The 27,037-nt window shown below is 38.4% G+C and overlaps 2 protein-coding genes across 4 annotated transcripts; one reads left to right on the top strand and one right to left on the bottom strand.

Annotated features, from left to right (window-relative positions):
- The first annotated feature begins 2 nt into the window (after positions 1-2).
- Positions 3-21,531, top strand: KPNA5 (karyopherin subunit alpha 5). Of its 3 annotated transcripts, XM_054196826.1 has the most exons (15): positions 2,288-2,421; positions 3,071-3,184; positions 4,647-4,674; positions 4,791-4,892; positions 4,975-5,074; positions 5,873-5,967; positions 6,825-6,956; positions 7,850-7,938; positions 9,067-9,166; positions 10,823-10,986; positions 12,047-12,125; positions 13,112-13,237; positions 14,144-14,271; positions 15,947-16,125; positions 17,825-21,531. In XM_054196826.1, the coding sequence occupies exons 2-15, from the start codon at positions 3,150-3,152 to the stop codon at positions 18,010-18,012; spliced, it is 1,545 nt and encodes a 514-aa protein (XP_054052801.1). In that variant the 5' UTR covers positions 2,288-2,421; positions 3,071-3,149; the 3' UTR covers positions 18,013-21,531. The 3 variants fall into 3 exon arrangements, with proteins under 3 accessions (XP_054052800.1, XP_054052801.1, XP_054052802.1); XM_054196825.1 differs by lacking the exons at positions 3,071-3,184; positions 4,647-4,674 and adding an exon at positions 3-161; XM_054196827.1 differs by lacking the exons at positions 2,288-2,421; positions 4,647-4,674.
- On the bottom strand, positions 21,411-27,037 carry FAM162B (family with sequence similarity 162 member B). The gene is made up of 4 exons (XM_054196832.1): positions 26,793-27,037; positions 26,283-26,394; positions 22,687-22,795; positions 21,411-22,478 (listed from the first exon to the last, which is right to left on the bottom strand). The coding sequence occupies exons 1-4, from the start codon at positions 26,902-26,904 to the stop codon at positions 22,380-22,382; spliced, it is 432 nt and encodes a 143-aa protein (XP_054052807.1). The 5' UTR covers positions 26,905-27,037; the 3' UTR covers positions 21,411-22,379.

Here is a 27,037-nt window from a genome sequence, read left to right as displayed (position 1 = left end):
GCCTGCTGGGAACGGAGGGGCCCGGCCAGTGCGGCGCGCGGCGGAGCGGCGGTAGCCATCTTGAACTGCGATCGGGCGCCGGCGCCGCGCTCCGCGGTGGAGCGGAGCGGGGTTTTCCTCGCTTGAGGGGCGGCGGGTGCCGCGCGGCTGCGCTTCGATGGGTAAGAGCCGGGAGAACGCTGAGAAGCCGGCGGGTAGGGGCAGGGAGGAGTCATGTCCCCCGTCCGGGGTGGTGTGCGTTGCGGTGCCCCTTGCTGTGAGGCTCCCCGGCGCAGGCCGGTCTCCAGCCTGCTCGGCGGCGGCTGGCAGCAGCGGGGCGTTGCCGCGCACGGCAGCTCGGTTGCCCGCCAGGCTGGTGCTGGGACGGGGGTCTTCCCGCGCTGTTCTCCGGCATTTGGTCCCCTCAGCTGGAGGGCAGCCGTCCTCCCGCTTCCCTGCCCTGCGCTGGTGGAGGGGGTTTTTCTGGGGACATGGGTGGAGAGCTTCGGTGGTCCCTCTGTGCGTCCCCTGGGTGTCCTCTCAGACAAGGGGACTTGCGGTCTGGCCCGGCCCTGCGCCAGGGTCTCGGCCGGTGCGAAGCCCGCGGGGAGCGTCCGGCCGCCCCCGGCGCTGGCAGGCGGGGGCGTGGCGGGGGTGGCACATCGCGGCGCGGTGTTTAGGGAGCCTTGTGTAGGCAGGGAGAAGAAGGACCACGAGTAGGAGAGGTCTTAGTCTAGGCACAACAACTGGGCGAGATGCAGGATGTGGTGGGTGGAGGGATTTAGTGTTAAAACGCGTGTAGTTTTGCAGGGCAGAAGCGCAAGCTTCCTTGGATCTAGATGAAGAAGTCATGAAGCCTGAATAGATCAGGGGCTGCCGGTCTTTTTGCCCTTATGATGTCTATACCAAAAGTCTTTTGGGGGGGAATGAATCTATAAATTCATAAGCTTTCCTTTTGAAGACACTTTTGATAAGACCTTTCTCCTAGATGTGTTTCTTTAACTCTTCATAGAGCTGGTGACCTAAACTGGGTTACTTTGAATGCACGCGTCTCTTGTTGGGTACCTTGCTTGGCCTGACAGTTTTATTGGCACAACTAAATTAGCAAGGCATGAATGATTAAGGAAGTGATGATGTTCTAGGAGTAGTTAAGCCAGTAGTGTTGTAAAAATGATCTTCTTAAATTGTACCTCAGAAGTTACATGACAATTACTAGAAAATTGCTTTAGATGGTGGCACACTTAGCATTGTGGTCCAGAGATGACAGTAGTTTACTAAGGCTCTTATGAAGCAAATGTGTTTGGTTAAAACATGCTGCTGAGTCCTTGGAATGTCTTCTTGATGTCTGCCTAAGTCTTCACACTGTTTTCCTCCCATGGCTTGTGTTTATTGCTCAGCAGTCCTTGGTACTGTTGATATAAAAAAAATAAATAGTCCAAGCATGGAAGTTGATAGAGAATTGTACACAGCTCAAGAGCTGTGGTTTAGATGTTTTCTGGTCATGGAAAAATTCCAGACAAGTGAGAGTTTGTGTAGATTCTTAAATCATATTTTTGACAGCTATTTCTCAGAAGGCGGCTACAGTTTTAGCTTCAAAAACCAGCACTGTGCTCTTAACAACCTTTGTCAGTCAGTCAGTTTGATCATTTCAGTGACAGAATCATGTTTTATCACTTTTACCTTTTCTTAACTGGTATGCCTGAAATGACAGTCAGATTCTAATTCCCTAATCCATCAAAAGAGCTGTTAATTAGAATGAATCAATGATTTTGTTAGTTTAAAATGGAAAAGAGCATGCCTGTCTGGGTGCTACTGATCCTTAATTTGTTTTTCTGCAGTTTTTTCTGTATACAGTTTAGAGGGGGGGAAAAAAAAAAGAACAAATGCAGTAAGATATTAAACAAAGCAGTAATTACTGCAGGTTTTCTTCTTGTATTTGTCCTTATTTTTTAGTACATTTAATATCTCCTTTATGAGAGGAGGAAGCAAATTCCTTTACTTTCTGACAGAATCAAAATTTAACAACATAATGGGTTTGCTTTTTGTTTCTCAGCTTGCTCACAAGACCCATGATTTCTTTATGCAGCAGCTTATGCCCTTTAATGAAGTATCTGATCCCAGAGATGAACTGTAGTTTCATCTACAGTTTAGAAATGCCCATCTAGGCAAAGATTTCCCTCTGATTTCTACCTTAAAGATTTTTGTTGATGAACTGGGTATTGCAAGCAGCTACAGGAATATATAGCTGCTGCTCTAGTACAAGAGATGTCAAGTTTGCCTTTTGGAGTAATTTTTCTTTTTTTCATAGACAACATGGCGAGCCCGGGTAAAGATAACTTCAGGATGAAAAGCTACAAGAATAATGCACTTAATCCCCAAGAAATGCGCAGGCGAAGAGAGGAGGAAGGGATACAGCTTCGGAAACAGAAAAGGGAAGAACAGGTAAGTATCTTGGTGAGCTGTTAACTGTTGTGCTTGTGAAGCTAAATTCAGATATGTGAAAGGACTTGAGCAGACTCCTCCTGTGGAGCAGAATCCAGAGCACAAGGCTGAATGTCTGTTTTCTCTGAAGTCTTGGGGAGCACCAGGCACCTGTTGATAGGATCATAAAACAAAAAAGTGAACAGAAGCCCTCTTAAGTCACTAGGGCACAGATAGGAGAGACCTGTGTCTTAAATATAATCTTTAGTCTAGGTTTAAACATGTAAGACTGGGCTGAAAGGATACTCTTATTTCCAGTAAGGATTAGAAACCATGCATCCTCTTCCAGAGTTTAGGCCAAAGTTGTACTGTTAGAAGGGAGAAGGGTTGTTTTAATCTTTGAAGCCATATTTCAAATTGCCGAAGAGCTTTTCTACAGTAGCTTAGTAAAGTGGCTACCAATTAGTGTACCCTGAACTATTGTATATAGCACTTTCAGTCATCTTCATTGAATTTTTAGTGATCAGAGTACACAGAGCATTGTATAATTTCATGGTTTGTGGTAGTTCCTTTTCCCAAAATGCTTAGTAGTTTCTTGCCGGGAAAGTAAGGAATGTGGTTTGTTTTTCTGCTTGGTCTAAAGTGGCTGAATTTGTCTCCCACACCCTAGAGAGTGTCCCAGGCACTGATCTACAGTCTTCTCTGAGGTGGGAGTGCTTACCCTTCTCCTGGGAAAGCGGTGCTACTGCATGGAAAAAGAATTTAAATTAGTTGGGCCAGAGAGGTAAGAGTAAGAAGTAGCATAATGCTGGAGCATTCACCTGTGAATGGGTAACTGCTTTGCAGTTCCTGCCGAAAGTTTTGTTTGTATATTTTGTAGTAAATACTCCCTAGATAAATTATGAAAATAATGGGTGTTTCCTCTCCCATGCTGACTGTTGTAACAATGAGAATACTGTTACGTTTTCCTTGATCTTAATTTGTTGGACTGGTGTTTGGCAGCTGCGCTTGAACTGGGGAGAATAAGTTTATGTAGGGAGATGAGACTGATTTTGCTCCAGAAGAAATTATAACTGGTAGATAAACCGTAATCCTAAACAATAACAGTTTATGCATTTCAACCAAGAGCTTCTGTGTCCTTGTTGAGTGATAGAAAGAATGGCTGATCTTCCAAAAGAGGAATGTTGTTGTTTCTTCCTTTGTGGGTTTAGATGGAATTAAACCTTGTTTACGTCCAGGATTCTGTAGTTGTTTTGTGTCCAGGATTTTGCCCAATCCAGAAGTGTACTGAAGAAGGGAGAGAATGCCTTGTTTGAGGTTCCTGTTTGAGATATGGGTAGCTGTGCACATGGAGTTCTTCTGCAGTGTAAGGCATGTACAGTAGCAGAAATCTACATGTCTACAGATACCTAGAGGACAAAACCTTCAGGATTTAGTAGGAGGTTTCATTGCTGTGCTTACAGGTGAAATCTTAGGCAATGGGTTGAGAGGCTAAGATTTATTTTTAAAGATACCAACATAATATTCTTAGAATTGTTAAATTACAGTAGTTGTAAGTGTAGTACTGGATTAAAGATAAAAATTTAGGTTTAGTTCCTTGAAGAAAACAGGCTAATGTGAATGTTTTGCTTGTATGCCAGAAAATGAAGAGGCATTCATTAAAGATAGCATACTAAATAGTACAGTGTAGGTATGTATTTTGAGCACAGGAAGTGTATGTAGGCAATTGTAAAGCGATTTTTGGACATAGAGGATGTTTAATGTTATATAAATTGATATATAATTATTGTTATATTGTTAAATTTTTATATAAATATATAAATTCCTCCAACTATATTAAAATAATGCTGCTGTTTTAATCTTTCTGCAATTGTATATGAAATATAGGTGCTGTTTAATTGTCATGCAAAAAAAATATATCTTAGACCTTCTGTTGAAGGGAGGAATGCAGTGTGCTGAAACAAATGTTGGCTGTGTGTTGATGATACTAGCCTATAAACTATAAAAGGAGAAAGTAACTTGTAGAGTACTATTTCCTGCTTAAAAATAAATGCTAATTTTGAGGGATAAAAGACTAAAAGTAAAAAGATTTGTATCTTCTTTTTCTTACATGTGGAAAAGTGTATGGATCTTTGCTAATTAAAAAGAACTTCAGTTTTTAAGTGTCTGAAGTGTTGGAGTGCAGTTTATCAAGATACAGATATAGTAGTGTTTTTCTCCTTTATGTTCTTTAAACTTTCACGTAGAATTCCGTTTGCATGCATGAGTAGGAAGGTGAGTAGTTGAAATACTTTGACTGGTATTGGTGAAAGCATTTCTTCAAGTATATGTCATCAGTACCCACTCTATGGTAAGTTCTAATGCCTCCCAAAATTTTCTTCTTTGCTTAGCTGTTTAAACGCCGAAACGTTTCTCTCCCGGGAAATGAAGAATCTATGGTAGAAAGTCCAATTCAGGATCCTGATGTCAGCTCTACCGTACCTATTCCAGAGGTAATTACTTGAGAGAGTGTTTAGAATGTTACCTGTTAATGTGCATGGTACTAGACATAAGAAATCCTTCTTTCATTTTTAGGAAGAAGTTATTACAGTAGATATGGTTCAGATGATTTTCTCAGATGATCCTGATCAGCAACTCACAGCAACTCAGAAATTCAGAAAATTGCTATCTAAAGGTACCTAAATGTGGCCTGATTTTTTTCGTTCCTTCTGCGTTATTGTGAATTTTAGTGATACTCACTTAACCTTTAGTATTGTTTTGCTTTAAAATAGAGCATGCTGAAACCTCTAGTTCTGTTTATAGAGAAACCATGCCAAATCTCTTCCGACCAAATGGCTAAATACAGAAAGCTTTGTTATTCTCATGTTAAGTCTTTCAGACAAAGTAACAAAAGCAAGGATATTTTGATGGAAGTGTCTAGGACAGTAACTAACTGCACACTAACATTACTTACAGTACTTGTTGCAGTAATTCAATTTCTGTTTCTCATTCTGTAATTGAGGGAGAAAAATTATATGTCTGCCAAAGAACAGTTGTAACTTGTTTTTGTTGAGACTGTAAGACATGCAGTCTTAAATTAATGCCAGTATTTGTATAGCATGATGGGCAAAGGTGTGCTTGCTCATTTAAAATAGTATCTAATCATAATTGCTCTGCCACTGACTTGAACTACTGATTGAGGGAACAGTGTTTTGTAATGTGTTACTAACATGCCAATGGATAATAGTATGTGTTACTATTATTACACATAATAGGGTGTTTACTAAATTGTAGCACTTTATGGAGGTGATCCTGCAGTCTTCTAAAGTCAAAAGTTTAGCTCCTTCATTTGACATTAGCAAATGGCAAAATGAATCGCAAAAATTATGGTAAGAACTGAGAATCATATTCATGTTTTATGTCATATTGAAGGAGTAATTTATTTGGTTTTTTATGTTAGACTTACACAAATATGTTTGTTTTTATTTCCTAGAGCCTAATCCGCCTATAGATGAGGTCATACAAAAACCAGGAGTAGTACAGAGATTTGTGAAATTTCTAGAGAGGAATGAGAATTACACTCTGCAAGTGAGTTTGGCTGGTACTGGCTGGGAGTTTGGAGTGGGATTAGAAACCCCCTAGAAGAGCTTTGGAAAGCATGTGATTTTATTTATTTTTTAAAAATATAAATATATATATATATAACCGAATTTAAGTATTTTTAACCACTGAGGCTCTAAATTTTAGTTGGCAGTTTAGTTACCACCAATGAAATTGTGTCTTGACTCTTGTGAATTTCGTAGTAGTCTTTAGGGTTATGTATTCAGCTGATCAAATACTTGGGTGTTGAAAGCAGAATGTATTCAAGAGGGTTTCCAGAATGGTATTTGAAGATCATCAGCACTGATGTGTGAGCAAAATCTGTTTTGTTTGTGTTGAGTATATTGTAGTACTTTTTAGTTGAAATCTTAAAAAAGAATAAAAAAAATACAGGAAACTGAAAGGCTTGTGAGAAATCCTTTTAGAAAATCTTTGAAAAATATATAATTAACGATAGGAGTAACTAGTTCTGTCTACTTGCAGCAGCCCATGGAATGACACTTAGGCCTTGTGTGCATTCATACTAGAAGAATTAACTTAATGTAGAGGAAACAGAAGGGATTCGTGCTAGTTAATAGAGATTTGAAATCTTCCCTATGATTACTGCTGCAAGCCAAAATCTAAAAATAATTTACATGCTGAAGATTCTTATTAAATGGAGATTTTGTCAAAGTCAATTATTTTATTGTATAGAATGTACAATAATAGTAATAATTGCAATTCAATGGAAAGGGAAAAAAAATTTGGAAAATTAACCTCTGCAACTCTCATGTCAAACTGTTTTTCATGAATTAAAGTTTTATTACTGAGTGGTTTAATGTGGTCTTCTTGGTGCTCTTTAACAGTTTGAAGCAGCTTGGGCTTTGACAAACATAGCATCTGGAACTTTTCTACATACCAAAGTTGTAATTGAAACTGGAGCTGTTCCAATTTTTATTAAGTTGCTTAGTTCAGAACATGAAGATGTACAAGAGCAGGTAACTGTTTTCTTGGGGTATTTTATAACTTAAAATTAATTTATGAATGGGTTTTTTTGGGGTGTGTAGTCAGAAGGGTTTTGAGCCCCATTTGCCTACTAGCCCATTGATCTGGCTCCAGGAAGATTAAAATTTGCCTTCAGTGTATTTTTTCTGTCATGTTTCTTTTTTTCCCCCTCTGATTCTTTTAGGTTTCTTTGAACTTGTTTTTTTATTTCGTGTTATTGAGTAATTTGAAGAAAGAACCTAACTTCTATTGTGGCATTTACAGGTGGACAGGAATTGAAACACCATAATAGAAATAATATAGTGGAAAACAATGTGGATTTTTTCCCTAAGTTATCTTGCATCTTTATTTCCTGTATCCTTCTGCTCTTCCATCTTAATATGTTACAGTCTTCACTAACATTTTCCTGAACTTTGGTGGTTTTTGTTTGGTTTGGGGTTTGTTGTTTATGTTTTAAGACAGGCTGTAATTTACTGGCTTTTATTTAGCATGTTTGAAAGTTTGTATAGTGAAGGTTCATGATTTAAGTTTTTTATTCCTTATACGTTTTTTGCAACTTTGAGCCAGTTTTATTAAATCTATTACACATAGTGAGGAAATGTAACTATTGAAAAAAATGCTTGCATCCTTCTTATTGAAAAGCACGTGAATCAACATACTTTCATAGCAGAAGACTATGAAAGGATGACATCAAGTGTAGGTAGTTGACTTTGTGTGAGTTCATAAGAAATGTAATACAGAAATGAGTAGTCTTCCGAAATTTTATATTTGGAATGATACTGCTTTTTTTTATTCTGTAATATTTGCTGTAAAAAAATGTATAGATGATCTGTAAACGTTGATTTGCAAGCATGTATAAATTCACTTGAATGCTTTGCTTTTTAAGGCTGTGTGGGCTCTTGGTAATATTGCTGGTGATAACGCAGAATGCAGAGACTTTGTTTTAAACTGTGGAATATTACCACCCCTCTTGGAGTAAGTATTGTAAATTAATACCATAACTGTAGTTGACAGGTATAGATAACTTTAAACTTCAACTTGAAATTCATTTGAAAAGAATATAAGCTTTTTGCTAAATTCAGAATGTTTCTTTTTTTATTATATTGCTATGAATCTAATGTTTTGGATTACCTGAGCTTCATGTGTATCTTTAATTAATTAGTCCATGACTGCAAGTTTTCCAATGTTTACAAAAGGAGTGTCATTTCAGAGGTATAAAATTTCTGTATTGTGCAGAATTCTGTGTTGCCAGAGTTCTGGATACATAGGGTGAGAGAGCTGGTTTAATTGACACTTCCAAGTGGCTGGGCAGTAGACTGGTTTCCCCACCTTTGTTGAGTAGCTCTGAGCTCTGGTCTTGCTGTCTATCCATTTACTTGTTGAGTTGAGCTAGAAGAGTAGTGATTATATGAGCTGTGTTCCACCAGAAGATTTCACTTGGAATATCATTCCAGCATTTAATATACACTTACATAAGAGTGTAAGGTACATTCATCACAGAGAAAAAATTTACACAACAGAAATTTTATTCAATTTATTATTGCTTAAAATAATAAAATGCTTTAAAGGAGAATGTGATTGCCTTACTCGAGAATTTAAAGGATTAACAGTTTTAGACATTTTGGTATGTGTTGGAAAGTGAACCTGATTTTTCAGGTGTTTAGTCGTTCTCATTTTATTCAGCAAAAGTAGTAAAGCATTAATTTTTTTAGATCTTTTAAGTTATAACTTTTTATGGAACTATTTTTATTATTAATGGCATTCTCTGACTGTAAACATCAACATTAATTCAAGGGATTTCCTAGCCCCTTCTGAAGACCATCAGAAAAGATTAGTTGAATGATTTGTCATATGAGCAATGGTTTACTTTATATGCATATGCTTGATTTGGGAATGAGATGTCCATGCAAAGTAATCTATTCAGATTCAGTTGATTCTAAGAAAATATTTGCAGCGTGTAAACTATGAAGGTAAATAAATCCTTGGGCACTTGTTTCAATTTCTTTTCCTGATTTGAGGAACTGTTGGTGATAATAAACATAAAAAGACTTACCTTTTAAATAAGAAATGATTATTTTTTTAATTGTTGTCTCACTTTGACAGACTGTTAACAAATTCAAATCGTCTTACAACAACTAGAAATGCAGTTTGGGCTCTCTCAAATCTCTGTAGAGGAAAGAACCCACCTCCAGACTTCAGTAAGGTATAATAAAGTATTCATTTTGAGAAATCAGAAAGCTGAAGATGACTTATGTTTGTAATATGCTATAACAGACAGAATCTTTGAATCTGGAGATGGACTCGATTGTGTCTTTTTAATGTAATCACACAGTCTTGTCCATCTGTCATATCTACACAAAATCATCTCCTTTGACACACCTATCTGCAATAAAATTAAATTACTTAAAACCCTGAGATCGTAGTTAGTCAGATGCAAATAGTCATTCAATGGCATGAAATGATGGACAAATAATACATTCATCACTAAAACCTTTGGGACTGTATTTTCTCCAGATTTGTTTTAGAGGATGTGAGTTATGATTGAAGTTTTTTAAAAATAATTATTTTTTGATTTTTATTTTACGATTGTGAGTGCATGGTGCAAGAATAAAATTTTGAGTTTTCTGCTCTGTCAGATGCAGTTAAATCAGACTATGATGACAGAGGTGATCTGCCTGTATGCTCTCCCCTTCACTTCCTTCTCTCTCCGGTATGTGGTTGTAATGACAGTAAGACTGTAGAGGCTAGTAGGAGTATTAATTCCTTATTTTCAGTATGAAATACATTTCTGGTAAGGTTAATGATATTAAAAGATGGAACTGAACATTTTGTATTCTGGTAAAAGAGACTGGATTTAAATTACCATTAAAGATAGTCTGGAGAGAATTTACATGTCTTGAAGCTTACCTCATGGAGTGGTAATTACTGTCATTGCTCCTTAATAATTCTTGGAGAGATGTTAACAAAAAAGGGGGATTTCTGATGTCAATTAATTGATCACCTTACAGTTGCTCTGCCTAAGTTATATCCTTCAGTAGTGTTTTGGTCTGGTAGTAAAAGAACAGCAAGATTTCTTGCTGCTTAAACACTTTTAACTTCAGTGGAAAAGGATGCCCTGTAGGCAGCTGCAAATAAGAATAGCTCCTTTCTTTTTGCTCTTTGCAATAGCTTCAGTTAGACACATAAAGGAGGCTGAAATTCACAACTGATGCAAGATAAAGAATTAAGTTCTACAAAGAATATGAAATTCCCAAGCTGTACAGCTGAAACCTGTCAGGTTTCAGGTGGTGGTAAAGTGGTCTAGTTCATTTGGCTTTGTATGTGTGGAACTTGTAGGAGATTAAGGTCAGAGGCTACAGTTGCAGTGAGAAACAAAGTCAGCCGTTGCTTGTTAGATTTGGTTCAGTGAACATTGAGTCCTCTGTGAATTACTCTGAGTTTCTTTGTGTAAAGCAATTGTAAATTGGTTATTACAAATAACCACCAGTACTTTATGAAGACAGCCATATAAAAAAATACTATTACTGTGAAACTATGTTCCCTGAATGATTCAAAAAAGCGTCAGGAATTCATGATTATCTGGTTACCTGTAAAAGCAGATTGTTTTTGTTTAAGCTGAACAATTATATATCTAATACAGTATCTCTAAATAAACAATAGAATCAGAATTTATCCGATTTTCCAGTTTGACTTGGATATCTAGTTTAATCAGGAAGTGTTCCACCTAGGTCCTGATTCATTAGTGAGCACGTATGCTTTGGCAGTAAATAGTTTTGCACCTTATGCCTTTGCAGAATGTTGTCTGAAACTTGAAAAATATGAGACACCTAATTCTATGCAATATTTTTCTTTAACCTAGGTTGCTCCTTGCTTAAATGTTTTATCAAGACTGTTATTTAGCAGTGACCCGGATGTATTAGCAGATGCTTGCTGGGCCCTCTCTTACCTTTCAGATGGTCCCAATGATAAAATTCAAGCTGTTATTGATTCTGGAGTGTGTCGAAGATTGGTAGAGCTGCTGATGTAAGTCTTCCCCAAATAAATGTCTTGCAGTACTGTTAATGAATTCAGATTGACTTGTTTTTTCTCACCTCAAGTCTGAATTTATTTTGTGAGGAGTGATGAACATAAATTCAATCTGAAACCTTTTAAGTTGCTTGCTAGGTTGCTTGGCTCCTGGGATTTTTGCTGAGATTGACAGTGAAAAAAGTTGTGTCCAAAGTATTCCTTTATATTCTTTAAAATTTAATGTAGGATTTAATTTACATGGAGGAATAGAAAGGTGAAGACTGAAGAGCAAAGTTAGTTGAATTTTAAATCAATTTCTCAGCTTTTATTTATTTATTTATGTCACTGTTGTATTTTATTACCTTTCTATGAGACATAGTTGCAATACAGACAGTTTTTGGACTCACAAAGTCCAGAGACAGGCTTGTGCCACTTTTGAACTGTTCCAGTATATTTCATTTATGGTTCGTCATTTTCCTAGAAAGAGAGCCTAATCCCTGTGTTTACATGGGGACTGCAGAGTAGGTCAGGGATAGTAGTTCTCAGCGCTGACAGCTCAGCACAGTTCCCTGTGAGAAGTTCATTTGTATAGCTGTGCCGAGAGGGTGAAGTTGCTTTGTCTTCCGTAGAAGCTTTAGGACAACTGAGTAGACTTCTTTCCCCCACACCTCAGGCAGTTGAATATGGGAATATTGGCTTCATGTACTGGCTTCTAGGGTTATTGACTTACAAAAGGGGTACTTCACTTACAAAGCGGGGCTGTTGTGATTTAGTATACAGCTAATAACACCCTTTTTGTTTCTGTGGCTATTGAACGAGGCAGGTTCCAGTATTGTATTCAATAATACCTGAGCTGGTGGACAGATAGATTGCTCTAAATTGTGTTGTTCCATAGAGGTGCGCTTTCCTTGAATCAGCAATTCAGTTGTGGGCTTGCAGTTGTCAAAATAGGGGGAAAGTATAAGAAGTAGTACAGTGTTTTCTATAACCAAAAATTTAGCACCTGAAGTAAGCTGAAAATGCGAAATTATCCTTTAACACTTGGTAATACTGACTGGTTTAATGTTGTTCTCAGGCATAACGATTACAAGGTGGTATCCCCTGCACTAAGAGCAGTTGGAAATATTGTGACTGGGGATGATATCCAAACACAGGTAAGACTACTTTATTTAAGGAAAATGAACTGGCAGGACAGAATTTTGTAAAAATTGTGACAAAGTACGTGCCCAGTACAGGTAGTTGCATATGTCAGTGACAGAGGCTCTGTACAAATCTCTATTGGTAACTTGACAGTTTAGGCTGCTATTTTAAACATTAAATTACTGTAAGAATGAAGTTTTTTTTTTTTTTTTTTTTACAGCTCTGTATGTAGTGGATTGCTTCATTCTTGTGTGGACTGTTGCTTCCCCCCCGCCTCCCCTCCTCCCATCTTTTTTCCCCTCTGTAGTGAGGGTTCAATTATTTATTACCATTCCCTTTTTTAAGTCTTCAAATGCAGTCAAAGTTTTTACTTGTAAGCAACAGTTAGATGTCATTTATCTGTGAATTTGTATGTGATAGTCTTACTGATGCAATTAGTTCTGAAGATTAATTTTTTAATTTTAGGCAATGGAATTGAGTTTGAAGCAATGCAGGAAATGCTAAGACAAGTCTTGCTTTAAAGAAAATTGTGTCTAAAAGGCTGACAGGAGTAGTGTAAAGGGAAAATAAGGAAATAAGTTAATTACATGATTTGTTGCGAGCTCTGTAGGAGAGGATTTTGCTAAGGAATTAAATAGAAATCATCTGTCTCTTTAAAAACCAAATGAACAAATAACTGTACAGATTAGATTTACACTTCTCAGTTATTCTCAGTTATTCAGATTCTAGCCTTAAGCAGCCTTAATTTAGTCTTACTGTTGCTGGTCTTCTGGTCTGAACTTAATTGAGGGCAGATTCTTTCAAATTGTTGGATTGTCTGTTCACACAGTACAGCGTTGAATGCTAATTTTGCAAGATGTTATGTATGAAACTTTGTATAGTATAAATGTGTTGCAAAATCTTCCTTTGAAGTCATCTGTAAAATGCTTTTATGTATATGTATAATGCACAAGACAGTATCTATAAGTGTATCTAATTTTCAATTCTCACATTATTTTAGGTGATTCTAAACTGCTCTGCATTACCCTGTCTCTTGCACTTGCTTAGTAGTCCCAAGGAATCTATTCGAAAAGAAGCGTGCTGGACTGTTTCTAATATTACTGCAGGAAACAGAGCTCAGATTCAGGTAAAGCCTGTATATTTGTTATTTGGTTGGTTTTGTTTTCATTTTACTAGTTCACTTGGTTTTCCATCACAAGGAGAAATAAGTCAATATCAACAGTTGTTATTTTTCCCTGTGGGAGCTTCATCTGCTGGTATATTCTCTTGTAATTTTGTTTTGCATTGCAATATACATGTTAAAGTAATAAGCAATTTTTCTTTCCTAAAAGTTGAAACAAAACATTTTGCACAAATTAGTCCAGTGGACTAATTCTATAGATTTGCAAATGTAGAACATTTTGCTTGAATAAAAAACCTGCATGATGTCATCAATACTAAGTTGTATTCTTGTGGGAACTACTAAATTCTGGCTGCTGCTCCAGGTGTCTGGGTTTACTTGAAAAAGGTTCTGGTTGATAGAAATGAGAATTCTGAATCAGAGTACATGTTTCAATACGATTTCCCCCCCCCCCCCCCACTTCAATAAAAGGTGAAAGTGTTACTTCTTGATGCCATTTAAAATATATAATATAGTCTCCAATTATAGACATAGTCTTTCCATGGAGACTGCAAACCTGAATAAAATGGACAAAGTGAAGTTTTGTTCTGAGGCTTGATCTCCAGTTCAAAAACTCGGGTTTAGTGCTTATGTCATGTGATTTTTAAGTGGACCTATCCAGTGAGTAGCATTCTGTCCGTCAGAGACAGAGAAATCAAAAAAGAAGATACTCTGATGGCTGCTGCAGTGCACTGTTGGAATAGTTCTGAATTTCAGTTTAGAGTTTCTAGTTAGTGTGCTGCCTTCTAACAAAACATTGTTTGCTTTGATATCAGCAGGCATCACTGACTCTTGTAGTGAAGGGTATTAATGTTCTTTGTGTATACTAAATCTTTATTAATGATTGTAAAATATTACAATTTCATCTCTTAGGCTGTTATAGATGCAAATATTTTTCCAATATTGATTGAAATTCTTCAAAAAGCTGAATTTCGCACCAGAAAAGAAGCAGCATGGGCCATAACTAATGCAACATCAGGAGGAACCCCCGAGCAGATTAGGTAAGTTTGTATGTGTTACTAGTTTCTCTGCCTAAGTATCTTCTCTAAGGCATTTGAATATTCTGTGCATATTTCTAAGGCATTTGAATCTTGAGAAACATAGCAACAAAATCTTAGACGCAACTTTCTTGAAACTGTCTGTACAGGGACAAAGCATGTAAAAAATCAGGAAAACGAGTGAAACATGTGCAGTAGACTTAATAATAAATTGACTGATGCTGCTTTGTTTCAGTGGTATTACACCAAAAGCTTTCACAGGGTTATGTTCCAAAATTGATATTATATTGTCAAACACAGTTGGAACAGTTAATGAACAGCTTCAGTGTGTAAAAATTGAAAAATTTAGGAGAGTTGTTTAGAAAACCTGTGCAATGGGATTGTATCTTTGTGGAGAGACTTCAGGAATTTTACTGATTTCTTAATGTATTTTAAACTCACTATCAGTGTTTTTTTAAAGCAGATATCTAAATTACTTTTTCAAAATTCAGTTTGATTAAAATTTTACTGTCAGCAGCTATTTATGGGCTGCAAAGATTGGACTTCTTGAATGATTAGAATAAAATACTCCCCAGTTTCTCTGAATACTGTCAGCATAGTGATCAGTTTGAGTCAGTAGTTGACAAATGGATTTATAAATGACAGAGTATTATTTGGAAGCCAGAACTGAAAGTGATATGATAACTCTTCCAGCACATTTAGGAGATCTGTTGCAGTAAGTCCAGGCTTAGTTATTTAAAATTTAAACTGTGCTGGTTTCCTTATAATCACTAAATGTTATCAGAGGTAAGGAAAGTTGTTTGGTGGTTTTTTGCTATTATTTTGGTTGCTTGCATAATGTAACATCTTAAATTTTAGCTTGTTTTAAATGTATATTAATTCAGGATAGTAAATGTGCGTGTAATGTGATAAACATAGCTTCTTGTCACGAAATACAGATATATTATCTGTGTTTAGTTTTAGCCCTTTTAATGTCCTCAATGTACTACTGTCTAACTGCAGGGTAATTTAAAACCACTAAGTAAACTATATTTAAGCAACCTTTTGATGCGGGCAAACATTACTGTCTTCATTTTACTTACACAGTAGAAACAAGGACACAGGTTCTGACTTCCAAAAGTTCATACACAATTTTTTGCAAAATTGGAAAAAGGAATAGGATATACTCAGAATCCAAATATTTTTTTATATTTACAATTATGTCCTTCCCTTTATAGTAGGTAATGCTAATATCTTAATGGCCCACTAGTGTGGACTATGTTAGCACAGAGCTGTGTCCGATGTTATCTGTCGCTGACGTATTTACTAGATATTTTTGCTACTACGAAATTTCAAGTGCCTGAGAAAAGAAGTTACTGCTAAAACTAACCTTTTCTCTTACATTCAGTTAGACCCATCTGAAGATCACAAGTGAAAAGGAGTTGAAAAGACTACAGATTCCACACTCTAGTTAGGAATATGAACATTAAATTTTCTCATTAGGATAAATTAAAATAGTTATTCAATTTCAGACTGAGCTTATCTTTGTGTTGTTGCATGTTTTAGAAATTTTTCTGTTTCAATCACTTTAGCAAAATTAAGGACCAGTAGTCATAGACTGGCATGTCAGAAAAAATGTGCTGGATTATCAGTCCTTCTTTTTCCTCCCACCCCCTTCTGTGTCTCTGCTGTTACAAAGGTATTTGGTAGCACTGGGTTGTACCAAGCCTCTTTGTGACCTCCTGACTGTGATGGATTCAAAAATAGTACAGGTGGCTTTAAATGGACTTGAAAATATTCTGCGTCTTGGAGAACAAGAGTCTAAGCAAAATGGAATGGGCATTAATCCTTATTGCGCCCTTATAGAGGAAGCATATGGTAAGAAATTACTTCTTGTAAAACTACATACCTGAACTTCCTTATTTCAGGCTGTCAAAACAAAACCATTGCAAACCATTTTGAAATCTGTAGGTAAGTTTAATATAAGAATTACTTCAAGCATAAGTGGGTATTAAAGTAGCATAAATTAAGTAATGCAACATGTTGGGAAAAGGGATTAAATGCAGAAAACCTGTGGATGTTTGTCTGTGGTCAGTTTATGAAATGTTTCTCTAGAGAAACAATCTCGGAAGTATTTAACGCACAGGTGTCCTAGTCTATTGAAGCCATGGTTTGCATAAGTTTATCAGCCAATCCTAAATGCAGTTTTATTACTTTAGTATATAGTCCTGTCTGGTTCAGTTTCATTACCAACAGGGATGTGAGATCGGAGTTTATTTTACTTATTCCCAAAGTCAGATCACTTTTTAGCATAGTAAATATCAGTAATAGCAAAATCAACTTCAGATCATAAAATTAAATAAGTTTGAATCTAATTTGTTGAAGTATTTTCTCTGTTTCTTAAAATTTGTTTAATTAAACCACATTTTAAAGGCAGAGTATCAAACCTAAAATGACTATTTCTGAAATTTCCTGACTAGATGCTTTTGATTTAACAAAATTAATGTTAAAATGAATATTGCATTATTTATGGAGGGTTATCTTTTTGTAGCTCTGACAAAACAAAATTGGCAGACATTTGTGTTTCAGAAACTGCTAATAACAATTCTAGTTGACCACATTATATCCGAATAGATGGTACTAACTTTTCTGTAAAGCAGCCTTTAAATCTGAGTTCCGTGTTACAGGAGTTTCATTTCTAAAATCAAGTGCATACTTGGAGAACTTACTTAATGTGTAAGAGGAATAAGTACTGAATACTTCAGTGAAATTTATTCTGTTCCAGATTTTGAGTCCTTTCATAATTTCAACTATTGAATGTCGAGGTGGTTTTTTTTCCTTTACCAGTTAAGTGTAGGCTGCTAAAGCTGTAGAGTATAAGTAGGGGAAACAGCTGATTGTATCAACCTCATTGCTTTGGCCTCTTCAGTCACCAGAAGGGTTCATATGAGCTCTTCCTAATCCAACTTAAGTGAAAACTGAATTATCTTAAATACCTAAAAAAGAGTTATGAATCAACTGACCGCCAAACAGTTAATTCTGCAGAGGTTATGTCCTCTCACTTGCAAATGATAAGCCTTTGGAAAGATACTATCTTCAAGTCTTAAAATTAAATTTAAAAAAAAATAACAGACTGTGCCCAGTGATGACTCCATAATAGGGGATAGAATTTAGACTTAAAGTTTTCCTTTACTGAAGAGTAAAGGAAAAGAAATGGGGATATTGGAAATTGCTACAGCAAACAGTTCTGTGCTATCCTAATTCTACACAAATTCCATTTCTTTGTAGACATCACATATTTCTTTGTAGATACTACAGCCTCCTCCTCCGCCTTAGTTCAGTTGATACCTTTTTAACATAGTTTTAAAATTAGTTTGGACAGCAGAAAACGAAGACTAGCAACATGGATTAGGAAATTAAGAATCGGTGATATCAAATGAATTGAGATGATTTGGGATTGCGTGTTTGTTGTTTTTTTTTTAATCTAAGTACCACTGCTATACTACAAGCTGTTTTGCTTTGAATTCATCACTCATTTAAGCAACTAGATTTTGAAAATGTTTTGTTTTGAATTTAGGACTTGATAAAATTGAATTTCTTCAGAGGCATGAAAACCAAGAGATCTACCAAAAGGCTTTTGAACTCATAGAACATTACTTTGGTGTCGAAGAGGAGGACTCCAGTATTGCACCTCAGGTGGATGAAAGTCAGCAGCAGTTTGTGTTTCAACAGCAGGAGGCTCCAATGGAAGGGTTTCAGCTGTAAACTATTGAAGTGAAGAAAGCATAAAATGTAAACACTTGGGGTTTGGTTTGTTTTTCTTTTTTCCCCAGAGGTCTTTTCTTTATGGCCAAAGTTAGAGGAAACCATTGAATATGTTTTGCAGAAATAGATGAAGCAGCAGCTCATGCACTTTTATATATTGTGTTAGATACAACTGTTCTTTGTTTTGTATTTGTGTTTTTCATTATCTCTTAAGTACAGAAAACAACTGTGAGTAATCATGTCTAAAGCATTACATGTGATTTAACAAGAACTGTTAAGACTTAGTAGGATTTTAGGCAGTGGTTCTGAATTTTTCATGTAGTCTCAAACTGCATATCAGCAATACAGTTACTGACAGTTGCATTTTTGGCAGTAGGCTTGACTTGCCCAGTCTCTATCAAATCTACCTCTTGTATTGAAGCAAAAACGTTGCTTCAGAACTAAGGCATGAAATAAAGATGAGCTTGTAAGAAGCTGAATTGGAATGTGAAAAATATTTATTTAAATTGTGAAACTTTTATGCTTTACTTACTTTACAACACACTGTTGGAATTTATTTATAAAATGTATTTAAAGACATAATAGATATACATATATAATGCTAATTACCTAATACGGAATATATGAAAAAGCTTTTTCTGAATTATGTGGGAAGAGGACTATTTCAGAGGTTTTCAAATTGGAATCAGCAGAGAGCTTGCTGGTCATTTGTTGTTGGCTCTGAAATTAAAGCTGCTAAATGGCATTAAAAGTCAGCCGCAAATACAGTTACTTTGCAGTGGAAGCAGTTGCTGTAGTTACCACAAGAATGCTGCCATTATCAATGACAGAGATGGTGATTTGCACAAATCGCCAAGCACATGCTTTACAGCTGTCTCCTGTCACAATGTGGTAACACTTTAGTTTGAGAAACATTTGCAATGTTCGCCTTTCTAGTACAGTAGCTTCTTAAAAGTTTAGACGGTAGGTGTTATTTTTTTGACCAAATACGCTACCGCCACTCGATTGGTTCTTTAAGTTCACTAACTCTGATTTCTTTTGGTAAGAGAATAGAAATACTGCAGTGAAGAATGAATGGTGAATCACTCCTTTCCAGTTGAAGGAGAAGTTCGTTGTACTGTAAATAGCATTAAGTACGTGGACACCGAAACTAACTAGAAGTTATCGTCATCTAAATATTTAGGCTCTACAATATACAGTGTTTGCTGTTAAACACTAAAAGAAATAGAATTCTGATATTTACACTAACAATTTTGAATACAGAAAAATGTATGTTCTGCTTCGACTTGCATATAAGTAGTGTTTCTGGTCTGTTAGTAGTATATCTCATTTGGAGAAGCTAATACTTTGGGTTACCTCTGAAGTATGATTATTTTTTATTACCTGTACTTAATGTATTAACGTCAAACTCTTGGGTTAAGTGAAATCCTTGACATATGAGAGCATTTCATGCTTCATAAAAAGCTGCAATTTAAATTACAAATTACTTACCCCATGGCACTGTGCTTGTCAGTAAACAAGATTTTAATGCACTGAAAAATACAGGTTAAAGGTGGTATCATTTACAGTACCATTTTATATTTAGAATTTTTTTTACATGCAAGTTAAGATTCTTAGATGTTTCACTTTGATGTTACAGCAATATATACTATATTGTAATTGAATGTGGGACTTGAAGTGGATTTTCTAAGATTAATGGTCAATTTTGACTAAGATGTAACTGGGAGGGAAGAAACCTCTTTTTGAAGTCTTTTTAGTGGAAGATAGAAGTGTAAGAAGTGTATATAGGAGTGCTGTTACTTTATGAACTCTGAATAATGAAGGTATTTTAGCAAATGACACTTTAAACCTAGATTTGTACAGCACAACAGTTTTGAATAGTGTGATAATATTGATTACAGCTGCCAAATTTTCATATAATGTTAGATGATTGTATTTGTGCCCTTTTTACTCTCATAGTTTTAGGTTTTCATATACTGACCTTCCTTCTTTCCCCGCCCACCCCATCTGTTCAAAGTACAGGGTAACAATCATGGAAATCTACCAGGATTACTAGTAAATGCTGAATTTCAGTGTAGTTCTAGCGTAAGAAAATTATTCAGGTAACAGGGTATTCCATTGTTTCTAACAATCTTGTTTTGATACCATAACCAGCTGTGCCTGCTTTTTATTTGGAGAACCCTGTAAAAACTGCATTTATAAGCCTCTCTAATTTAAACCAAATCTGAACTACAAAATATCTTAATGAAAAGACTTGAAAATGAAGAAAAGAGGGGACATTTAAAGTATTATATTTGTTTTGAAAGAATGTCTTCAGTTTTGTGGATATATTATTCTATATGTATGAACAGTTAGTGACTGCACTTTATGCATTTAGATAAACTATATTTCATGCTTCTGGTAACATTTAAATGTAACAGTTTAGAAGGGAACTAAAATTGATGGACTTTAGCTAATGGAAGTCATTATTTAAACTCAACATTTGGTTTACCCTAAAGATGTTACAAAATTATAATGAAAATTCTTCTTTAAAGGATGAACGTCCAGCATGGCCTCTCCTGCGTTATCACTGGGTTTACATCACGCTTTATTAAAAGCACGTAAATGAGCAATATAAAACCAGAGATGATGACTTAAGGTCAGCTCTGGTGTGGTCATTTGCAGGTAGGGGCGTGAATATGATGATGTTGCCTAAACAGATGAAACCAGCGTGGAGAAAAACAAACAACAACAACAACAAAAAGAACTGAGAGAAGAAAATCTCTTTTAAGTTTGGTATTTTATATGGAATCTGAAGTGCCCCATCAGTTAACAAAATCTGTTTAAAAATACTGGCTTTTGGGTTTTGGTTATAATTAAAAGGGTACCATTTGTTCTGCTTAAATGTGAATACTAACTAGCTAATTTATGCAACTATGCAAAGCATAAGATTTTTTTTTTTCAGTTCCCTACTCTTGATACACTGAATCATATCTAATTTTTTCATCGTTGCACTTTTGTCTGAGGACTGGTTCATACAGCTTTTTCATTTTCTAGTGTTTGTTTTAAATACCATTGCTAGCAGCAATCGGAAAATAGTAATAATGTTGGCACAGAAGTAAGTTAGCTGTAGAACAAGTTTGCAACTGGAAAATATTTATTGTCGGGTCTGTCTTTAAAAATAAAATAAAAAAAAGATGCACTATTTTCTTCACAGTTCTCAGTTGATTTAAATTTATTAAATTGTACAACTGAGCATTTTTGTAATAGGTCTGCCAATTGATATGTGAAGTTTTAACTGTGACCTCAAGAGTTCACTGAAATCTGGACTTGAGAAATTTTAGTTACTTACGGCACAATATCTTCATATAATGTGTGGAAACGAAAATACCTACACTAACTTCAGCTAGTAATAGTGCATCTTTAACTCCAGGCCAAAGGCCCATTACTGTAACAGAACACATATGAGTAGTATGCAATATTATGGAATGTTAAATCTCCAAATACCATACAGAAACCAATAAAACCTATTTTACAGATGTTGATTGTATTTATTTAGTGGTTCAATAAGCGTGGCTTCTTAAACTAGGAAAACACAAACGCCATTTTGAATACAGCAGTGAGGCAAATGAATTCAAACTGGCTGATGTGTGCGCTGTAAAACTATGCACTGGCACCATACAGAAAACTTCTGGGGTTTAAATATGTTTTGTAAATACCTAACCGAACATATACTTGTAGGGTAATCATCGCAGTCCTGTCTTTGCCTGCAGAACTGATCACTTTCGGAATTCCCATGAAGCTTACAAGCACTTGAGAATTTGTGGGATTATCAGGCCATTTCCCCTCCTCACTTCTCCAGACCTTCTCATTGTCGTAATATTCAGGCGGAGTACAGCTTGTCCTTTATGTAGAAGCATAAAAGTGAATTGTATAATGTATTTTTGCAGTTTTCGTCCTTTGACTTCACTACTGCCTGGTCTTTGCTGTATTTCACCTTTCATTGAAAAATTCAACTAGTTTTTCCGTAAGGAACTTCTGTCTGTGTAACAGCTCAAGATCAAGCCTGAAAGGAAAGTTTCAAGGTAGTGGAAACTTGGCTCCCCCCATACCTGGCATTCTTAGGAAACTACCTCATCTCCTTTGAAACTAATTACTGCTTTTAATCATGTGCAAAACATTCTAACTAAATTTAATTGTATGCAACAAGTACATTCGGTATCCCTCTAACAAAAGAGACCCTCCACTTCTTTCCATGGCCATGTGACTACCCTTGTTGGCTCCAGTCTCAGCAATGCTACAGTTACCCATTTATCAGTGAAATTCACTCATCGCTCTCGGCAACACTTAATTTTGCTCCTACAGGACGTGCGGCGTTTCGTGTGAAGTTACTTTGCCTTGGACTCGGCCGCTAGCGCGGCCTCTCTCCGCCACCGGGCCTTCTTTGCCAAGTTCCAGCTCGTCAAGGACTCGTGACGCGCAGCAGCCTGCGGACATAACGTGTCTGGTTAAGATCAGCGTAGCAGGAGTGACCGCGCGCCTCGGGGAAAGCCACCCAGTCCTGGGAACAGCCAGCAACCGCTTAACGGAGCATGGGTTGGGTGAAACTAGGGTTTGTTCAGGTTTGTCTGCTTTTCGCAGAATTCCGTCGTTTTTAAGCACGCTCCACGCTAACGGGCTAGCGCTTGTGCTCACCTTCTTGGCGGAGGCGATCACTGCAAAGCAGGCAACAACGGAGAGGCCGATCATGATGTAACAAGCTTTGACTCGAGCTTTGTTTCTTGCCCTGTCCAACATCTCTGGCCTGCAATTAAAAGTTACTGAATTGAATCGTTAGAAAACTGTGAAGGCTCTCTTCTTCAGAGCATCGCAGGCGTAACGCCACTGTTGAAAAATGAAAACAGAATTAGCTCCTAAAACAAAAGCGCCTTCAGATTGCCATGACTGGTTTTGTACCGCCCAAGAGCTTTGCATTTTCTGACCCTCATCCATTTCCAGTGGAAAAGCAACATGTAGTGAATTTAAATGGATTTTTTTTTTTTTTTCGAAGCTGGAGAAAAAAAAAATTGCTTGTGCAATAAATATTTGCACTTAAATACTTGAGGTAAATACACCAGAAGTCATACCTTAAGCTCTATTTCAAAATAGTGAAATTGAAGGGATTTTATCTATTAAAGAGATGGAGAAGTGTATGCAGTGTTAACCAGATGTGGTGAAAGCGAGTTCCTCTTACTCAGTTGCTGTCACAGAATCACAGAATGGTTCGGGCTAGAAGGGACCTTAAAGATCACCCAGTTCCAACCCCCCTGCCATGGGCAGGGACACCTCCCACTAGACCAGGCTGCTCAAAGCCCCATCCAGCCTGGCCTTGAACACTGCCAGGGATGGGGCAGCCACAACTTCTCTGGGCAACCTGTTCCAGTGCCTCACCACCCTGAGAATTTTTTTCCTGATATCTAGTCTAAATCTCCTCTCTTTCATTTTAAAACCGTTACCCCTCATCCTGTCGCTGCACTCCCTGATAGAGTCCCTCCCCATCTCTCCTGTAAGCACCCTACATAAGGTCTCCCCGGAGCCTTCTCTTCTCTAGGCTGAACAGCCCCAACTCTCTCAGCCTGTCCTCACAGGAGAGGAGAGGCGCTCCAGCTGTATCTAACCTGTTTAGATGGCGTCCTGTGTACTGTAGGCCAGGGACTTCACATACTGGGTAGGTGATTGAAACAGATTTTGTATTGCTATGAGTTTTTAATTCTCTAGAAAAGCAGCAGCTTTATTTATAAAGTGGGCAGCTGATGTCAGCCTTCTCTGTTACAGGAACACACACCTAAATGACGACAATCTATGTGATTATTTTTGCTGGTCGTCAAAGGCAAAAGTAATGAAACTTCTGCCCCACGTTTGGCAGCAGCTGCTGCAAGAGAAGCGCTGCACGGCCCAGCAGCTCCCTCGGTTCCACTCCTATGTCCGCCCTCCTCTGCTCTGAGCAGCAGCATCAGGCTGCCTGCACCCGAGAACCAGCACAGGCAATCTCCCTATCGCTAAAATTGTCTCAAAACCTTCCACTAAGTCATTTTCTGAGTTAGGCATTATACGTGGGAATACTGTTTTTAAGATCTTCGTTATAATGCTGGCTGTACACTTAATTTCCTTTCATAAATCACATGGGAATGCTTTATATGTATAAACATATATTCATAAGGTACAGAATATAAATACACATTAATACACAGTTATGTTTTTATACGTAATATATATAAGTAAAAAGGATAGCTGCATAAAGAATTGATTTTACGTTGTGAATAAAGACCTTGCGATCATCTCATTCCCCCAGAACACCTTTGGCTTTACTTTAAAGAGGGTGAGCGGCGGGATGGGGCAGAGCTGGAGTTTTTACGGTGGAAGTTGTGCCCGTGGGAGCGCGTACCAAGGCTGAGGGCGGCAGCGCTGCTCCCGAAGGCCTGATGCAAGAGAAGAGGGCAGGTCTGAGGAGCAGCCGTGCCATGTACCCCTGTCCCTGCCAACACACACAGGCACATGTTGTACCTGACACGTTTCTTGCCGATGGCTGAGAGTGCCAGCCGATGGCTGAGAGTGACAGTGGCTGAGAGTGCTTCTGTCCAATGGCAAACATCATCTTTAAATCAAACCACACGTTAGACTGGCACATAAAGTCATTAATCCACTAATCCATTTGTAGCAACAGAAGCAAAACCATAAATGCTATTAGTCTGGCTGATTAGCCTAATCGTATTCCACGATGCACTAATTGAAACTCTTCTGAAGCAGGTTTTCACTTTCTTCTTGCTTTCTGACTCTGCTTTAAGGAGAACAGACCTGATTATGTTCCTCCCTAATTGCACATTAGGGCCTTTGCTACTCAACCCTTCATCAAGACGCCGGGTAAACCTCTGCTGAACTCAGTAACAGCTGTGTGGGTTTTTTTAAAAAACAAAACAAAACACACACCACCAACAACAAAACAACAAAAACCAAACCACAACAAGCCAACAACCTTGAATAAGGACTGCAGACTTCACCCTAAATACAAACTATCTTCAGCAGCTAGGTTCTGTTCACAGGTAACAATATCTTGCAAGTTTGGTTGTTTTTTTAAATAGTTAAAGCATTGACACAGTTCAGCTTCAATGTCTCACAATTCATTTCCTCTAGTATATTACTATTTATGATCTTACAGTTCTAAAAAGACTTTGCCCACCCTGAAAGCCCAAAGTGGTGACACGCACTTGGCAGGCCAACTACTGCAGAGGAACAAGCCGTGTGTGTGTGTGTCCGTGCGTGCGTGCGTGTATGTGTATGGACTGGCAAACGTCTGTGTCCTTATGAACACCTCCCGATGACTTGAACAGCTTTCAGAGCTTCTGAGACCCATCTGACCTGCTCTCTAGGGGAAGATGGTGGGACTAGCACAGTGCAAGAGAGGTGGGACCCTTTAGAAAGCCGCTGCCCAGCTCAGCAAACGCCAGTCAGGAACCAACAGGAACAGGCGGAGGATGTATCTGTTTCTTGGCAGAGCTCTGCACGCTGCTTACACGCAACGTACCACCCCAGACAGGGGCATGCTGTGATGATAAAAAGTAGTGTCCTGCAGAGAGACATCTAACACGCTATTGAACATCCTAAGAAAAAGGCAGCAATTTGGCATTAGAGGGGTTTCACATGCTCCATGACCGACTCCCCTGGGAGATGCTAACTTTCAGCAAGCCAGAGAACCACAGAAGCAGTGTGGTTTTGGGTGGGAAGGGACCTTCAAAGATGATCTAGTCCAGTGGGTCAACAAAAACGGGAGGCTAAGGCTATGCCAAGTACCCGGTTTTCCTTGGTGGGGGATGTTTCTCTCATAACCTCCTTCTCTATTTTTCCTCAAATTCTATAATAGATCATAATTTGTTGGATGTAACCATTCAGTGACAGTCAGCTCCCTTAGAATGGTTTATGGGAGCTATTAACAGAAGATATTGTTTACCAATGACATCCTTCTCTGATTGCACATTAGGAATAAACAAAATAAACAACCCAGTATATAAATGTAACTGAGGCTGTCTACTCAGATGGATCCAGCTCTTAATCCCAGACTCTGGGGACTCCAGTATGGAACATTTTTTCTTCTTAACCTCTAACCAGGACAGGAAATTCTCTTGCCCTCTAATTTGTTTCCATGATTTCAGTGATGAAAAACTGGTTCAATCTCTGTGTAAAAGCTTTAGATCGGGATCACGCCACCACTTTCCCTTCAACTCCACATTCCCTTTGGACAAGAGCCGCGCACTTACGGGATCCTGGGAGGAATTTCTTCTTCGGTCTTGAAACGTCCAGTCCAGAGGAGGATTTTTTTGTCAAACTTCGAAGGTTTGTAACTTGCAACCACCTTGTGAGGCTGCTCAGCTTAAAGATGAGGAAAAAACCACTTCGTCAAACCATGCACTAAGAGTCAATGAATGATGGGTAGCGGGGGAAGGGGAAAATCCGTGCCCACCCCTGTCGCTGGAAGAGCAACTCGGGGATCAAACTCCCAGCTCTCCGCTGCGCACAGTTACCTCCACGCAGCCTCCGCAATACCCCCGCATGCACTGACTGTGCACCGGCGGGTCCGGTTCGACAACCCCCACACACACACGCCGCAGCCTGGGGTGTGGGTACCCAAACCGGCACAACAACGCTTGGGACCACCCGAGCCGCCGTGTCCCCCGCGGGCGGCGGTGCGCACCCAGCCCCAGCCCCGCTCCGCCGCCTCGACCCCCCGCCCGCCGCCAAACCTCCCCGCCATCCCCGCAGCCCCTTACCGCGGGGGGTGCCCGGGCTCCGGGGGGGCTCCCCGCCGGCTCCCCGCGGGGCGGGCAGGCGGAGCGGCCCGGCGGACAGGAGCCGCCCCGGGCGGAGGCGCGCCGGCAGCATGGCGAGGAGCGGCGGGACCCTCTGCCTCGGCAGGAGCGGCCCGGTCCCGGTCCCTGTCCCGGTCCCTGTCCCTGTCCCCGTCCCTGTCCCCGTCCCTGTCCCGGTCCAGCACCGCCCGCCCCGCCGACCCCCT

Source organism: Rissa tridactyla, chromosome 3 (genome assembly GCF_028500815.1).
Source record: "Rissa tridactyla isolate bRisTri1 chromosome 3, bRisTri1.patW.cur.20221130, whole genome shotgun sequence".
Taxonomy (NCBI): Eukaryota; Metazoa; Chordata; class Aves; order Charadriiformes; family Laridae; genus Rissa; species Rissa tridactyla.
This window is presented reverse-complemented; position numbering and strand designations above follow the sequence as displayed.